Genomic DNA, 18,364 nt, shown 5'->3' with positions numbered 1-18,364 from the left:
AATGTGCGAAAACGAAAAGCAACAACAAAAATACGGGATTAGTTTGTCCGTCTATCTTTCAATATGATACAGCATAAGAAAGCATGAAAGCAACAGAAGTAGGGTGTATGTGCTTTGGAATTCCGCTGCATGAATATGAAAGAGTTTAGGATTTTTATTGATGTTTGTTTGTATTATTTCTCATTTGCTAATTGTGCGTATACGTTTAAAATGTACAACGTTTTTTAAACTTGATACACCTTTTTAAACCAAGTTCCACTTTTCATAAATCTTGAACTTGCATGTCTAGACTCTATTTGCATTTGATGTGTAAGTAATGTATGTGACTACTGACTACTGACTATGTGTTGACATTTTGGGTAATTTTCTGTTTTTCTTACTATACAGTGTGTCGTTGTTGTTAATATTTTTGGATATGGTGGAATATATAAGGTGGGACTATTGACGGCAAGAAAGATATTTTTGCATCAGCGGAGTAGCTAGTTCAAAAGAACTTTGTAATTCCACAACAACGTGGTGAACCTGATGTTTTCGAAAGAAGGACAATGCGTATCATTTACCATGTACAAAACTACAAGGTCAAGACAATTCCGAATCAGCAAACATAGCACAATGTGGGATATTTTCACTCTCTGTGCTGTTTTTGTTTTATGGCAAAGCATTCCATCTGTTGGGTCGCAATATTTTCCAGCCATTGCCACAGGTGCGTACATAAGTTTTAGGTCTTTGTTGATCCAGTTTGTTTCATAATTTGTCACATTGTGTGAATGTTTAAGGGGGAATTTGTAGTCAACTGTTGTGCTTTTTATCACTATAATTTATGTAATAAAGTATCATCTATATTGTAAGTTTTTTGTGTTAAACACCCGATTTGAACTGTAAAATGTCATTTTACATATTGAAACAATGAGTTATACACATGTAAAGTTTCACTTTTATATACTTGTATCTTTTTACTCTCCAGAGCAATACTTTGTGCTATACCATGATTCAAATGTTAGGCACTTACAAGCATGTACATTTTTACTGTTTTAAAAGACTATAATTTCTTGTTCCTTTTTGCTAAAAACTTGTTGCAATTTGTATTGGATGTCTGTTGTATGCATAATTATTTATCTTTCAGAGACCATTCCGACCAAGTCAAACTGCTCTATGTCAATGTTTACTTGCCATTATGGAATTAAAAAGTGTGTTTTGATGGAGTGGAGATGCGATGGAGAAACTGATTGTGATGATGGCAGTGATGAACAAGGATGTCGTATGTTATGTATTCGCATTTGATATGTTTAAACATAGAATGCGACTGATTTATTTGTTGCCTTTTAGCATCAAGCACATGCAAAGACAATCATCAAAGATGTGGTGATTATGGTGAATGCATTGCTCCTGGGTGGATGTGTGATGGAGATGTTGACTGCAAAAATGGTTATGATGAAAGTCCACTTTGTAAGTGCATGTGCTAAATGCAAATCTCACATCAATCATTACCAAATTGAAGTGAAACTCCATGCAAATAGTTTTGTTAAAACACTTACTAAAACTATCAATATTGTTTACCCTTACTTCAGTTACAAATATGGTTACCCCTGATCAGTGGTGCTTTGAAAGATGTGTATAACTTTATGATATAATTTATGAAAGACATAAATTTCCTCTCTTTAAACATCAATGCAAAACCTGTAATTATATTTTTGCTTTTATTATCTACAGTTATTTTACTCTACTAACAACAAACAATATTCTATTTTTGTGCCACAACAAAACAAAAATTTAATTTAGAATTGTTGCGATGAGTTATTCTTGCCCACAAACAGACCCAGCAGGGCTTAAAATGTCACTGTATGTTTTCAACACAGTTTAATCCTCTTAAAAGCAACAGTTGCGGCATTAGGAAGTAATTGTGTTTGTATCATTTCCTTATAATGTGGAAACGATGAAACGATCACTCTTCCTGTACTGCAACACGAATTTCTGCAATTGCAATACCATTTTTTAACTCAGCATTTACAAGTACCTAAGTTTTTGAAAGATCAAAAGTATTCTGTAACATTTGAAACTAAATATTGTTGTGGCTGTACAACTATGATAAATTGGCGAAAAAGCTTTTTTTGTGTGTCATATGTTTGTTTACAAATGCTGTGGGTAAACATGGGGACTTTCAATGTCTGTATAAATGTTACAAAATTTAATTAAACCAAAGCGAGTTTGCTTCATCCATGCCATGTTTTGATACTACTCATTTTCATGTAAAAAGTGTTAAGCAAAATTTTGGGCCATACAGAACTTTGATTTATTTCATGTTTTTAACCCAGGACTATAACTTTTTATGCCAAGTGGTTGTTTTATTCCTAAAAAATTTTGAGGTTACCAACAACTTGTATTGGTTTCCTGTCTCAACAATCTGCTTTTCACTATCCCAGGTGACATTGACCCAATGTGCAAATACTATGGCGCTCCATGTCTCAACCAACCAGAAGTTTGTGTGCCTTATAATAAGCTGTGTGATGGAGTGGTGGACTGCCCAGCTGATGGCTCCGACGAGGGTGAACAATGTGCAGGTGTGTTTGCCGGTCACGCCTGTGCCTTTAATAAGGCCACTTGAAAAATGTTTGGAATTTATTTTGTGGTTTTGCTATGGCCTCTTTATAAATCATGTCATTAGCTTTGGAATGTGCATTGTGTTTAAGTGCAAATGCATTGAATTTCTGATTTTAAACAATTTGTCAGTCCTTAATTCATAATTCTAGGTGTGCCTTTTCTTTATTTCTAGCCCAAAACAACTGTTTATCTCTACTTTGGCAGGTTTGTACCATTTTAAGTTTCTAATGTATAATTTTGTCCACTTTGTTAACAGCATTCATAGCTGGCAGTCTTCTACAGTCAAAATGTGCCCAACTTGATTGTGAATACAGCTGCACAATACTGCCAACTGGGAACGCCACATGTTATTGTGCTAATGGAACAATGATCAATGAGACTGATAAAAGAACCTGTATAGGTATGTGATTCCACTTTGTGTATTTTGTCTGTACAGAAGTAAATCAGAACTGCTAATTTACATATGAAAAGTTTAACTAACTTTTAAACAGTTTCAAAACAAAATTGTAAGTTGTGTAATCTGACTTAAAATGTTAGTGTTTTATAAAATCATAATTGTCTCGCTTTATGGAAAAGTTTTAAATTGAGGAATTGTTTTAATGTTATAAAATACCTAAATTTATAAATGTTAACAATTAGTCATAGTAGTATGCCAGCTTTGTTTTTCATGGTTACACTGATCTGTTTATGTTTTAGTTGCACCACCATGTACTCTGATTAATCCATGTGAGCAAATATGCCAAAGTGCTGGTACTGGTTGGGATGTTATTTGTTCCTGTGAAATTGGGTTCGTCAGAAATCCAAACAACCCGAACTTATGTTTGCTTCCAAGTGATTCCATCAAACCTTACATGCTGATCTCAAGCAATGGTCATATTCTGGTTTGTTTTTTCATTTTTATGTGTATCTTTGGCTATGCTGATATGCTCAAAAGTCACCATTTCTTACTTTTTTACTTGCTTTTTATATTTGTTATGTACATACATATGTATAATTATTATCTGTTAAATTTCTGTATTTGGGCTAATTATCCCTAAGGCATGGTGAAAGTTGTGTTGAAAAGAGAGGGAAAAAATGGAAATACTATTAAGAAAAAGCACATGTTCTAATATTTAATTTGTGTCGTCCAATCTTTTGGCAGTTATTTGCCCTTTTTTAAATGGGTCCAAACACACTATTAATAAATTAGGAAGCTTATCAAATCAAAGGTTTACAACTAAAACCACTTCTTTTTACTGCAAAATTGAAAAATACATTTATCGTGGAATTTGATTTATGCTTTATGTTGATATCTGTTTGTTCAAAAAATACCTTTAATATCACTGATGATGGCTTGAGCATTTGCCGAAACATTTAAACAAAGAACCATGTCAATTTTTAAGTATATTTAAGCCGCTATTTTCATCATTAAACTTTTGATGTTGTTTTTTATTTATTTTAATTCCGTTAAATTTTGTAACTGTGATAACATTTTTTGGAATTTGATTATTTTTAAAGTCATTTCATTACTAAGCTTACTTCAAAAACAGAGTTTAATTATATTTGTGTCATAGAATGTCAGCTTGAAAGGTCGGCAGAAGAAAGTGTACTCAGCTGGTCTTGGAATAAAAATCCACTCATTAGATTACGATCAACATGAGAAGGTGGCTTGCTGGATTGCTGCTCATTCTGATCCAAATCTCAGTCAATTTACCTGTGCCAATATGACAAACCTAAACCAAACTCAGGAAATTCATTTACCATATAGTGTTCATCGTAAGTTGGTTTACTCTTTTAAGGTTTGGGTTATGCCGTTTAATTTTTCATGATGTTTCAGCCATTAGAAAAAACAACATATTATGTCCTTTACTTTCTGACACCAGACACTCTTGATATATGTTTGTTGACTGATGCTTACATCATACTAATATTCTATCAATATATATTGTTTTTTCCTATTTATGGTTTTAAACTTTTTTATGGTCAGTAATTTTACAAAACTAAATTTATTTGCTGTCCATTTTTTTTGCAAAGTTGAAAAATTCTGATTGCTTTTCACTATCTTTATTGCAGATGTCAATAAATTCAGGATGGACTGGCTGACACGAAATGTCTACTTTGTTGATAACAAGGACAATCGTATTTTTGTGTGCAACGTTTTTGCAAGTAACCCTGTTTGTGTGACAATCCTACAACTAAACACTACATCACATCTTCAAGGACTTGCCTTGGACCCATCTTCAGGGTAAATGTAAACATTGTCATTCTTCTTCTTTAAACATTTCAACATTTTTAACTCACATACCATTCAGAGGTTTTTGGACAGTGCTGCCACTTATATACAGAAAATCTTCAAATCTTAACAAGTATTAAATAATTATCAGTCCATGGTACACAGAAAAAACTAAAACTCATAAAAACATTGTTATAAGTATCATTAGTACAGTAATATATCATAGCATGCCAGCCCCATCGAACACTTTATACCACATCAAGCCGGTCTACCAAGGAAAAAATCTAGCCTGGGGTGAGACTAGTACCCACAACAAGAGTCTTTCATGGACTCACGCTTTACCATCTGGGCTACGCAGGCTCAGTGGTGAGCCGGAAAGTTAAATCACATCCACTCCTCTCTCGTATGCTGCACAAGTCAGCTTCGAAGTAGGGGATCGCCACTTAGACCATTGATGTTTAGGAGACCGGATTGACTCGATACTATGATTTACTTATGAGCTTGCCATGATCGCTGGTCTGCATGAGCGCTTCAGGGCTGATCCCAATATGAATATATGTTCATCATAACTAGTACAGCAATACTTTGCAAAAATTACTGTTAAATGTTCAACAGCCTAGGAATGCGGCAAAGATTAAAATGTATGTGAATTAAAATGTATGTGGCACAATAATGTATTGCCGGAGCATAAAAGTTTTCACAACTTTCAAATAATTACTGATTAAAGTCTTGTCAACTACAGTAACCTTGCATACAACCTGAAAGATAATTTCAAATGCAAGTTATAAAAATGTTTGTCAATTTTGTGTTTTGTCAAACTGTGTCCATGTTTTGTCAAACTGTGTAGTCAAGTAGTTGTCTGTTAGTGAGAAGCAATGAAGAAAAACATGTTTTGTTGTAATGTGAACTGTAGACTGATGTTTTACACTGACTCTGGAAGTTCACCAAGACTTGAAAAGGCCAACATGGATGGCAGTAAACGGATTGCTATTGTCGATCGGAGCATTGTTCTACCACATACTGTGACCGTTGATATTCATGGAAAACGAGTTTACTTTGTTGACACTCATAGTGGTAAGGCCTGATTATAATTTTTACTGTACACTGTATTTGAAAACTTTATTTATGTTTTAAATGTATGTTGGTGTAATGTTTTTATTGAGGTGATACCTTTTGATTTTATTCGATTTTTTTTCTTTACTAAAAAAAGTTTGTCCACCCATTTTTGAATGAAATGTTTGAAGTATTTGTATAAAATTTTCACAGATGTTAGATATAGTCATGTAGTTGTGTAGTTTGTTCATTTGACTTGATAGCTCCAACATTTACCTCACAGTGTATATGCAAACCTTCTAGGTTATTTTTTAAACTAATTCTGACCTCACATTAAAACAGTTTTTGTCTGGTTTGCACCATTTTCAAACTACATACTTTTTTAATTTAATTATTCCCATTTTAATACAGTTTTTCATTAACAAAATATTTTAGATGATTGTTTATTTTTGCAGACAGTTTGGAATCTGTGGATTATAATGGAAAACATCGGACATATATAATCAAGTCATCAAAACATTCATTTAATGATCTTACGTATTTTAATGGTAGGTTTACCAACACCCAATCATTCTAGTTTACATTCTTCATCAATGTGCTGTCTAGCTGATAGGGGCCTAAACTACTTTGGCTTTGTAATCCAAATTAATAACAAGAAAATAATAAAAAGTTAAAAAAATAATAAAAACACCAAAAATGTAACAAACTTAATAGCAAAAATTAAAAGAATAAAAGTTTTTTTTAATTTTTATTATTTTTTGTTTTTACGATTTAGTAACAAATTGTTTGATCAAATAATTTTTTGGTATTTTTCAGGTACTTTGTATGTGAGTGACATACAGAAGAAAAGCATAGTGAAAGTTGATGCTTGGCCTCCACATAAAAATATTACAAAGTTTGTTGGCGGAACAAAATATCCTTCTGCAATGGCTTTGGTCCATAGTTCTAAAGTTAAAGCAAAAGGTGTCTATTAAATTAATTCTAATATTAAGAGTAAAAAGACTTCCATTTTTGGGATAAAGCAGATTTTTTTTAATCCCAACAAGTGTGGTTAAACTATTACTTTTCTTCTTCATGCATCTAGTTAAAATAAATGACTATTGTACACTATTGTATTTATGTGTAATAATTGTTTTATAATGTATGTGACTACAACATATATATATATATATATTCAACTTAAACTATGTTTTTTTTTATTTGAAAGAACCAACAAATGGTTGTACATTGAAGTCATGTGAACAAATCTGCCTACTTCGTTCTTCTTCTGAATCTTCTGCCACATTTGGGACTTGCAGATGTCAAGCGGGCTACACATTAAACCAAGATGGTGTTACATGCAAAAGTAAATATGTCACCCAACATAACCAATATTATGTCTCTTTAAATTTGGTGATAGTCCTACACTTGGTTCTAAGGACCATTTCTTATTTTTTTATTGTATGGAAACTAACAGGTTATAAAAGCTTGTACAGATTTGCCTAGCTGTACATTCATCGAATAAATGATTACTCATTCTATCATGCTGCTAAAATCTTGTGTAAGTGGAAAGCCCCCTGAGCAGTAGTTCCCAACCTTTTCGATGAATTCCTCCCTCAACAATCCAAAACATTTTCATTCCTCCCTAATATACTACCTGGTAGATGCTAAATCATACAAAGATTTTTGAAAATTGGGTCTTTTATTAACTTCACAGGTCATTTTCCCAGAGCTTAAGTGTCTATTTACAAACCACTTGTTAAAAAATAAAGTAAATTCCTACTCTCAAGTGTTAAAATTCCTCCCCAGTTGGGAACCACTGCCCTAGAGCGTACTAAAGTCCAAAAGGCAACCGAAAAATTGTCTGTGAACTCTTGTTATGTATAACAAGCACGGCTGTCATCATGTTAATGGAGACAATTCATATACTTTTTAAAAAGGCGGTTTGGCAACTGTTATGTTTGCAGGACCCACTGGCGACCAGCGTTTTCTTTTGTTTGGAAAATCGAACCCCGGCGAGATTCGGGGGGTTTCCCTGTTTGCCGATCGCGACAACAACTTTTCTCCCATGGTGCCCATTGAGAATTTGCAAATTCCGCGGGCAATGGACTACTACAAGTTCGTTCTTATTTTTTTGTTAATTTCAAGCATTTTTGGTCGTTTTTTTTGTTTTAAAAAACGTATGCACGTCTTTTTGCAAGGAACTAAACCTTACCTATCAGTTTTTCCCATGTTTCTGATGCTTAACACAAATGTAATTTAAAAAAAAAAAATCAGAAATATATTTTTTTTTTATTTTAAAATTTGACTTTGAACTTAGGTAATACGTCATTCGCTTTTGACGACCCTAAAACCAAAACACGCCCCCTAATTTTTTTGACTGAATCTTTTTCGTTTGCATAATTAATTGGCGTTTATGTTTGCATATTCGCAACGCGGTTGTTACCTCCAAAGCGAACTGTTTTGTGATTGGCTTACATCTGTTGCTTAGAGACGAAGATGGACTGGATTGGGTTGTTTACTCGGATATTTCAACATATGAGATGTCTCGCAGAAGATTGCTGCCCGAAATCGGAGTTGAAGCCACTACTGAGGTGTTGCGGCATTTTTCTTTGCAATATATTTGTTTAAAATATGGTTTTTTCTACTTTTTTTTTTAAAACAAAACCCTTTTAAATTTTATTTTTTAATTGTCTATTTTTTGAGGTTATATATTTCCAATTTTTTTACAAATTTTTTACTGCTTGATATAACATTGATATCCGTATTGGGATCGAATAAAATTTACTTTTTTGTCAAAACCTGCACTTAAAATTTTGTAAATTTAAACTCCAAATACCCCATCATCAAAAGTTATTAAACTAATTTACTAACTAGACCACGTGAACACAAAAACTTTTTTTTGTGAGCATTCAGTGGGAAATTCTTACTCGATTTGCTTTTACCAAACCAAACAAACTCATTTCAACCAAAATCGCCTTTACGACTTGGGACCAGCACCAGCAACACACTGTAAACATTTACGAATTCATTTCTAAACAAGATTTCTTCCATGCAAGGTTCTTATAAATTCCACTTTCCACGACGTGGAGGGCTTGGCTGTAGACTGGATTAGCTTCAACGTGTATTGGACTGACGATGGCTACGAGACAGTCAATTTGGCGAGGCTTCCAAGAGCAACGTTGGTCGCATCGGATGATAATTACATGCGAAAGGTGCTAGTTCGTGGTAACCTGTCCCATCCAAGAGCAATCGCTCTAGACCCGATTGAAGGGTACGTTACCTGTATCGGATAAAAGTAACATGTCGTGTGTGATGTGTGTTGTTAACGTACATTGTGCAGTAGGGTTGACATAGATTGTTAGCATTAAAACGGACGTCTAAAGGTGATATAACATGTTTACAGCTTTTATAGGTGAAAACGCTACATTTAATTGTTATAATCAGCTTTATTATCAGGTTTATAGAGTTATTCTAGCTAATGTATTTTTATTCCGACGTTTCGACGTCCTGTACAGGTCGCCTTCATGAGGGTAAATAACACTGAATGCGAGTAGTACTTGCGTTTCATTCTTTTTTCCTTTGTTTATCGTGCACTGTACTAGTCGCATTCAGTGTTATTTACCCTCATGAAGGCGACCTGTATAGGACGTCGAAACGTCGGAATAAAAATACATTTGCCAGAAGAGCTCTATAAACCTGAAATTATGCCTGGCAGCAATAGCTTATATAACAGCTTTTAACACATGTTGGTAGAGTCTCTGATATGTTACTATGATTACAAATAACACATATGCGTTTTTCAATTTTTGTCATTACCCTGATGTATCGTATGGGATATCAAAACGTCTGCTGGAACCTGCTGGAAGAGCTACACTTTTTTTGATATGATTACAAATGTTCATACAAATAGAAGAAATTAGTAAACAATTTATCTAGGGAAAGTTTGTAAAAGCTGGTGGGATATTCAATCCAACCAATTGTTCTGGCTACCGTTTCATATATGTGACAGATTTGTATGCCTAAATCTCATCTTCATAAACAAACCCAGGAAACAATTTACTTGATATGTTACGTTTTCGAAATGTGTGGTAATTGAAGGGATGTCAATGTTAAAATTTTAGATTCTTACAACGTCCCATGTTTTAATTTGTATTTGTGAAACGTGTATTTTAAAGTTGCGTCGCAGTTGACTTTTTAAACTCCAACTTCATTTTACATACATGGAATAAATTTTCCTGTCCACCTTTAAATATTTTCCACTTGCAGAATGATGTACTGGACTCAGTGGCAAATGGCTCGTTCACACCCAGGTTATCATGGTAGTATTGAGATGGCATGGATGGATGGGAGCCACAGATCAACATTAGTATCAAGTAAGCTAAAGCAATCACTAAAATCGCCTCTATAGAGGCCTTTTTACATGTAACAATACAAAAACGTACACAACGAACTCTTTACTACGATAATTATTTGCAATGTTTGGCTTGATTTGTATTACATTACTTCTGTTGAGAACGGTTTTGTAACATTTGGATGACAATATAAATGCTTTTTGTAATACTTGTTTTCTAACAATACGCTTCAAAAGTATCTTAATAGAGCATTGCGTGTTACTACAATCAGTTGACTGTTTTTGCCATATTGGGGCCGTCATATTGAGACATGTTTCTGAACGCAGTGCGTTACTTCAAAACTTCGTTTAAATTCAACTTAAATTTTTTAAGCAAAACCGACGTTTTTGTTTTACAAATTGGCTATGACAGAAAATAATGTAGGTCCAAACTTGGATAGCTGGGTTGCTCAATTGGTAAAAATCACTAAGATTCCTTTTTTTAACTTTTGAATCTACATTTTAGAACCTAATCAAAATAAACTTCGAGTGATAAAAAGTGAAAAAAATCTAAAAGTTGCCCAAACCACGGATATAAAGCGTTCGTTCCTGAATTAAATACAAATTGTATCCCAGCGCAAACACATTTGGCCTTTGCTCTCATTGGATAACCTCAAATTCTCGCACACCACAACATTGTATCAGGCGCCACGATATCGAGATCAGACGAACTACTTTGTTTACTCCCATTTACTAACAAGGCAATCGTCGCGTTGTTCTTAACCAATGATATATAGGCTCGGCAGGCTTGTGGTGTAAAGAGCAAAGACAAGATTTATTTGCCACGCCTCTTTCTATTATAGAATCTCTGATTTATTAATGGTTTCATTACACTTGGGCCTTGGCCCTATTTCTGTGTCACTAAAATTTTTCAAAATTAATCTGAAGCACTGTGCCGTAATACACCACGGTTCGAATAAAAAAAAATGCGAAACACGTTTACTATGGCGTCTTGCCACCAATCTGCGGTATTAAGCAGGCCTGAAATCTGGGCTCGAAATTTAAAGTTAAGTCCTAAACCCGGCCCGAACCAGTTTTAGGAAAAAAAACGAAATATTAATCAGGCCCGCAAAGTGGTAAATTGCGGTAAAAATGATGCCAAGCCTGTTTCTATTATGCTCAAGCCCGAACCCGATCCGAAAAGCCCGGTCCGACGTAGAAATCTGTACCAAACATCATATACACTCCTTTCAAAACATACACCGTATTGACAACACCAGTAAACAATTTCACCACAACAAACCGGTAATTAAGCCAAGCGTTCGCACATACAAGACTTTCAAGGGCACGTCACTCCAAATCCATTAGACTCTATGTAAGACATCGTATTAGGAAATTGTTTTTCAGCGGTCAAACGCTAATGCAAGTTTATCACTTTGCAGGCGAAAACATCTTGTGGCCGAACGGTCTTGCTTTGGATTTGGAACGGCGACTTTTGTACTGGGTAGAAGCTTACTACGACCGAATTGAGTGTATTGGTTTGGACGGTAAAAACAGAAAGGTACGTGAATTAGCTAAAGTTCATGCAGTTTTTATGTGGTTAACGTTAACCCAATGGTTCCCAACCTTTATTGACGAATTACTCATTTAAAAATTCAAAACATTTTCATTCCTCCCCGATTGACTACCTAGTACAGGGGTGGCCAACCCGCGGCTCGCGAGCCGCATGCGGCTCTTCCCCTGGTTTTATGCGGCTCTTACGTCGTTGTCGAAGTTTGGGGGCACTGTGTATATTTTGGTTAGTATGTCGCGATCTGGTACAAAAATTGTTAAATTTAAAGTAAAGCTTTAACAATTTTGCTTTTGAACAAACTTACCATCGGTATGGCCTCAAAGCTTGCCTTAAAACTGCAACCTTATGTGGCAAATGACTTGATTATGATGGCATATATTCAATTGTTGAACAATGAATGTTTGCTCATTGTTATGTACAATGCGAATGAGATACCAAGCAAAAGCAATATTTACAACAAATGTGTTCCAAAGTAAATAATGCTTCAATCCGTTGTTTTTCGGGTTATGACGAACGTTATAGTTTATGGGCAGTTTGTCTTGGCTTTGAATTGAGCGAGTGTTGGTGGTGAATGCATTAGTGACGTCGCAATGAATTTAGTTTCGCCACTTTGCATTTTAGCTAAAATCGGCACCTAAGTTTGGGGCGCATGCGCGTTAGATGAAAATACCGCAAAGTTTTGCAGCAGGGAAAATCTTTTGAGTAAACAATTTTGTCGAGTTAGCCTTCAAACTGGCAGTGAAAAATGTTTTTTTTTTAATTCGTATGTTTTGTTTGTTGGATTCGTTGAAATGAGAGTTTTGTGTGCGAAACAGTGCAAACCATTGATTATCGAAAATGACTGGCCCGTGGTCTGTACAAGTCAAATTGTGTCATTATTTTGTTGGTGTGCGACATTTAGAATAAATCTGGCTAAGCACAGGTTGCTGTGTGTGACGTAGTGACGAACCATTAAACATATGTGCTTATGTGTATATTGTGGCTCTTTGTGGTAACACAATAAAAAATATGGCTCTTAGGCTTTGACCGGTTGGCCACCCCTGACCTAGTAGATGCTAAACCATACAAAGTTTATCTAAAATCGGTCTATTATCAACGTTACAGGTTATATTCCCAGAGCTATAGTGTCTATTTACAAACCACATGTAAAAATTAGTAAATTCCTCACCTCAAGCTTTTAAATTCCTCCCCGGTCGGGAACCACTGTAAAGTTGCGTGGATGAAATGATTCGATTTAAGTGCCTGTTTGGTCAAGTGGGGTTAGAATTGTGGGTTCGTATGACGTAAATGCATTAAGGACGTAACAATTTAAGCGTGACGTTTCAGTGACACATTCAAGCAAGCTTTACTTCGAAATGTCATTTTCTTAAGAATGCTGAATAGTGAATAATAGGCCTATCATATTTTCATCACATACGAGAGGCCGTGTTACTGTGAAAGATTGATACTTTTACGATATATTTAACGTATTTCACGGAAATAGTTTGCTACATTTCAGCGGTTTTAAAATGCCTTATGATTGAAACAAATCAATGAACGTAAACAGGACATAAGTGCATTTTTTACTGTCCTCAAGTTATGTTTTATCAAGAAAGGGCAATTGTTTTCCAAACACCCTAGGTATGGTAGCCCTACTGATGTTCAAAGAGATAAATCCTTAAAAATTATGTTAGGGCAGTTGCATAGACCTCCCACTGCCTTTTTTTAGCAAACTTTGAATAACGCTTTTTGACAAAGTTTCACACGCCTCTTAAAGTGAATACTACTGGTTGAGTAAATTCGTTCCTTTTGTCATAGGCAGTACTTTTCCGTGGTGTAAAGTAATTCATCAGCCATTTGTTGCAAAACAACCGTACGTTATACACAGTAGCAGTGTTTAAGTCAGGAAAGACATCTTGACATTGCATGCTCGACCGCACTTAACATAACCACCCGCCTTTTTGCATCACAATCCCACCATTGTTATCAAGTGACCTATAGGTTGCACGTCATGTCGTTTTAGCGTCGCAACTCGACCCGAGGTATGGCCAACTTGAAGCATTTTTGTCACTGATGAATCTTGTATGTCGTGTACTTTGATTGTTAAATTCCTAACTGCAAGTGCAAACTAATACATTCATGGGTGTAAGTTAAGTCACAACGAGTGCTCAAAAGTCACGAGTGAAGGACCTGATATAAAAAATAGGTGCACCACGTCTAGTTAGCTTATGTTGTTTTGTTATTTGCTGCGTAAAACATCTTTTTAGCGCTTCATTATCATTATAGAGTTGTAGATCGGGCCGTGTTTGGCCTTAGGAATTTTTTACCAACGGACTTGACTCGTGCCTGACTTCACATTCTATGTCTGTAATTTTTTTAAATATAAATTACCTAGCTAAGTACCTGGTTGCTCTCCTTAACTTTTTTGTTTTAACCATCGTTTTGTCCATTGTGTATGTATTTTTTATTATAGGCCTGTCAATCAAACTTATGGGTCAAAACGGGGTTTTCAAAACCGATTCGGGTTCGGGCTTCAGGCTCGAATTTCGGCTGTTCCACCAAACATTACTACCATTTTACTATTTTCGAATTAAAATGTGTGTTTTTTTCTTACATGACCCCTAACGTTATGACTTTCTTTTATTTTGGCCAATTGGACATTTTTTTTGTTTTTCACTTGTATGGCCATTGTCAGTGTATGTAAAAAAAATAAATTTAACAATGTTTGGTTCAAATTTTAACAATTAGATAGCTTTGTCAGAAAAGTGATTCACAGCATCTGAATTGCGGTCGTCTTTACCACAAAAGTCTATTAAAACCATTTTTTTCTTGCAGGTCATTCTTACGGGGAATTTTGATGGCCACCACAATGCCCTTAGTCACCCTGTCTCAGTGGTGCTGTATAATGATGTGGAAAACAATACGCGATATCTGTACTGGTCTGAATACAGAGCTGCTCAAATTTATCGTCTTAACCTCGACTTGGCTCTTACCTCAAGTGACGGTCACGTGCCAAACAGTGCGATGACGTTGGTTGCCCAGGACAACCCACCAATGCTGGAGGTCGGTTGGTTTTTGTGTTATGTATTTAAAAGTGATTACAATTTAGTAAACAACCGAAAATCGTTAAAAAAGGCGTGGGGAACAACTAAATCGTGTGAAATTTTTAGGTAAAATAACTTTTAAGCTGCAGACAATGCACACTGTTACTACTTATAAGGTCTCATTAGTGAAGCCGGTTACGGCTGTATGAGCTCATGTAGCCCCTTACGGCACTTCAGTTTGTTGGGAGCAGCAAGCTGAAAAGCCATGCCTCACCAACCTGTTCGATGCCACAACTGGGCTTTAGCGGCAGAAGAACTGGTTTACAATGCCCATGTAATTGTTTTTGGAAACAAAGAATCAATTTATATAGGTCGAAACAGTGTGCACTGTCTGCAGCTTATCATATATTGGCTCGGAGTTTTAGAATAACTTTTGTTCGATGGAGTAGTTTTGCTCATATTTTTGTTCTAAGTAGCTGCTTCAAAATTTACATTTGTTTCTAGATTGTTCTCTTTGATCCAGCCAAGTTAACAGGCAGCAATCAATGTTCCGAATCACGTACTCGCAGTTGCAGTGACATTTGTGTTCCTATCCCTGAAGCACCGAATTACAGATGCTTGTGTCCAGATAGCAGAGAACTTACAGCCGACAACCACACATGCAGAGGTAGGGTGTTTACAAAAGGCATCAATGTGGTTTGTACATAAGTAAGGCTGCAATGGGTTTACTATACGGCAGGGGTGGGCGTTTTTTTAGGGTTTAGGTCAAAGTGGAAGCGTAGGATTATTTGTATGTGTTTTATCTGTTATGTGATGACATACTAATAATGTAAAGAAAAACAACCGCTTAAAACCAATGACTTTTTCCACATATTATCTTGACGACATTTGCATCATAACAAGCGGAAGAAAATAGTCTGGAAATACAGAATCGCAGAAGCATTATATTACGAAGCACTATTTCAAAATAATTAATTAAAAAGAAAATGAACGACAAACTTAAGTCCAAAATTAGTCTGTACAAATTAAATGTCCAAATCGGTTGTCAACATACGTTTTAACTTAAACAAAGTTACACTGTTGTTCGGCCGCAACTGCCTATTCTACTTCATTTTCGCATTTCAGAAATCAAGCCTACGACTTATACTGTATTTCTGGCTGATAATTTTAGAGGTTTGCGTCTGAATTTTTAATTTTCATTGTTAAATTGCTTTATCAGACAAGTTGAACTACACCGCACCTTCACCGTGTAGAGGCGACAGCTTCGAATGTAGCAACGGTCTGTGTATATCACAAAAGTGGGTGTGTGATGGTGACCCCGATTGTAGTGATGGAAGTGACGAGTCATTTGACAGATGTGGTAAGTCGGCTCATGTGACAAGCTGACCAGTTAAGAATTAGTTGGCGTTTAAGCAATTTTTAAAAGCAGTATAGGTTATAAGTTTTCTGTTGTGTAAAAATTTATTGTTTTTAAACCACAATAGCGCCGTGAATGGTTTCTAATTGTGCCACGACATACACGTTTCCGAAGACTGCAAAAATCATCTCGTGTTTTAGGTCCAGGGGTGTGCAACCTTTTAAGTGATGCGTGCAAATTTACATGTTATTTTCATGTGGTAATGACTTAGCACGCCAAATCCGAGTAATAGTGGTTTATGCCGGTTGATATCAATAGGTGCCTGTGGTCTGGATTTTAGGACTAATAAATGATAACCCAACCAAAACAGTTTAAACTAATACTGCAATATAAACACGTAAATCGCTAAGCGTCTCATGAAAAATCACCTCGAGTGCCAACCTTAGCACGCGTGTCAGGGGTTGCCGACCCTGATAGGGCTAAATTGCAGAATGCAAGTGTACAAAATACGTCCAGAACTTAATTTTTGAATCTGTTATATCTGTAACGAAAAGCACTCGCCCAAAATTACGATTATGGCAAATTAGCATTTTCTGTGCCCAGACAAAAAAGTGTAGTTAAGTTAGTGTGCCTTAAATAGTTAAGCTACACAGATTAACAAATCAATTCCATTTAAACCAGTTATGCATTTAGTTTTGGCTACAAATCCCATTTATATTAAATTACTCGTATAAAATCTTACACAGCGAACAAGAGTTGTCCGGAAGGGCATTTTAAATGTCATTCAACCGGTCTTTGTATCTCGCCACGTTGGGTTTGTGATGGAGAGAAAGATTGCAGTGATGGTGAGGACGAAAATACAGACATCTGTGCGAGTAAGTAATCCAAGCTCTGTTATTCAAATTATTATATATATTACTTTCAATTATTGTATATTTTTTAAAATTCTATTTTTATGAAAAATGTTTCAAGCAAAAATGTTTGTTGTGTATACTTACTTTATCTTTGCTCAAAAATCAAAATGCCTTAGATTTTCTTTGAATTTGGCTGGTGGTTAAACGCCTGAATCAAGTCGAGAATCACTGTGTTGAAGATTAAAAGTGCAAACATATGAAAATAATATCGTGTATATTGCTACGTCATGTGTTTTTCTGAAGTTATATTCTTTTACGAGTTGGCGTCATAACACTTTTCAGGTAAAACTTGTATGGCGGGTCATTTCTTGTGCAACAGTGGTCTGTGTATTCCGGATATTTGGAGATGCGATTCGGACAACGATTGTCACGATGGTTCAGACGAAATGGGAGACTGCTGTAAGTAGTCTGGGCTAAAATCATGTTTGTTTTTGCCTTTTAGTTAGTGTTGCACCGAATCCGCTAATTTAAGTTCGGACCAAAACCGAATATACTGCAGTTTTGCCGAAAGTCACTTGAAGTCGCTACGCTTTTAACATATTCACATTGCACGTCGTCTCAACGGTGTAATTTTTGTTCCAGCATACACATCATGTGTTAGTGCGGTGTACTTTACATGCGACAATGGCAGATGCGTTTCATTGGAATGGAAATGTGACGGAGAAGATGACTGTGGTGCGTAAACGCTTTTCTAAAACATCTTCTATTTGCCTGGTCCTTATTTTCTGTTTAAATTTTTTTCCTGATTAATACTCTTTTGTAAACCCCGTACAAATTCAATAAAATGAACTGCAAATGGCATAAATACACTTGAAAGAATGGCCAAAGAGGAGTAATTTATCTTTTTTAGAGGCATATTACATAATCCTTCTGTGACATAATTGTTGGTAGTTTAAGTTGTTCAAAAATGGGGTGAACAAAATTGATCTGGTTGCAATAAAAGAACAAATGACTTTACAACTTTCACATCTAGGTGACAATTCGGACGAGTCGGGATGCACTCCTGTTGATTCTTGCACCTTTCCACATGAGACGGCTTGTGGCAACGGATCTACCACTTGTATAATGCCCGGGTGGCGCTGTGACGGTGATAATGATTGTCCGGATGGAAGCGACGAGGCTGGCTGTGGAAGTAAGTGCCGTGAGGTTTAATCATACCCGACTGATAAGATTTAAAATATCAGTCTCAAAGCGTTGATATTAAGTCTATTGTGACTAGGGGTGTGCCAAAACTACCAATGTTCTGTTTGGTCGAGCACCTTTCGAACAATAGTTTTGTTTTCAGGACATAAATATGCAAACTTAATGCTCGGATCAGTTTG

The 18,364-nt window shown here is 35.6% G+C and overlaps 1 protein-coding gene across 2 annotated transcripts in view; it reads left to right on the top strand.

Annotated features, from left to right (window-relative positions):
• The first annotated feature begins 75 nt into the window (after window positions 1-75).
• Window positions 76-18,364, top strand: part of LOC145205196 (low-density lipoprotein receptor-related protein 1-like) — a 75,428-nt gene continuing 57,139 nt past the window's right edge. For both annotated transcript variants that reach the window (XM_080077857.1, XM_080077856.1), the window contains exons 1-24: window positions 76-703; window positions 1,124-1,258; window positions 1,327-1,446; window positions 2,421-2,558; window positions 2,855-2,998; window positions 3,295-3,479; window positions 4,152-4,353; window positions 4,651-4,822; window positions 5,724-5,884; window positions 6,319-6,411; window positions 6,680-6,826; window positions 7,071-7,208; window positions 7,810-7,960; window positions 8,334-8,436; window positions 8,902-9,116; window positions 10,112-10,218; window positions 11,618-11,736; window positions 14,563-14,790; window positions 15,276-15,438; window positions 15,991-16,131; window positions 16,875-17,003; window positions 17,325-17,441; window positions 17,625-17,717; window positions 18,016-18,174. In XM_080077857.1, coding sequence (XP_079933983.1) covers window positions 526-703; window positions 1,124-1,258; window positions 1,327-1,446; window positions 2,421-2,558; window positions 2,855-2,998; window positions 3,295-3,479; window positions 4,152-4,353; window positions 4,651-4,822; window positions 5,724-5,884; window positions 6,319-6,411; window positions 6,680-6,826; window positions 7,071-7,208; window positions 7,810-7,960; window positions 8,334-8,436; window positions 8,902-9,116; window positions 10,112-10,218; window positions 11,618-11,736; window positions 14,563-14,790; window positions 15,276-15,438; window positions 15,991-16,131; window positions 16,875-17,003; window positions 17,325-17,441; window positions 17,625-17,717; window positions 18,016-18,174 — 3,538 coding nt within the window. In that variant the 5' untranslated portion in view covers window positions 76-525. The remainder of the gene's footprint in view (window positions 704-1,123; window positions 1,259-1,326; window positions 1,447-2,420; window positions 2,559-2,854; window positions 2,999-3,294; window positions 3,480-4,151; window positions 4,354-4,650; window positions 4,823-5,723; window positions 5,885-6,318; window positions 6,412-6,679; window positions 6,827-7,070; window positions 7,209-7,809; window positions 7,961-8,333; window positions 8,437-8,901; window positions 9,117-10,111; window positions 10,219-11,617; window positions 11,737-14,562; window positions 14,791-15,275; window positions 15,439-15,990; window positions 16,132-16,874; window positions 17,004-17,324; window positions 17,442-17,624; window positions 17,718-18,015; window positions 18,175-18,364) is intronic.

The sequence above is a fragment of the Phallusia mammillata genome, chromosome 8 (genome assembly GCF_965637545.1).
Source record: "Phallusia mammillata chromosome 8, kaPhaMamm4.hap1.1, whole genome shotgun sequence".
Lineage (NCBI taxonomy): Eukaryota > Metazoa > Chordata > Ascidiacea > Phlebobranchia > Ascidiidae > Phallusia > Phallusia mammillata.
Note: the sequence above shows the minus strand (reverse complement) of the source record. Positions and strands in the feature narration are given on the sequence as shown.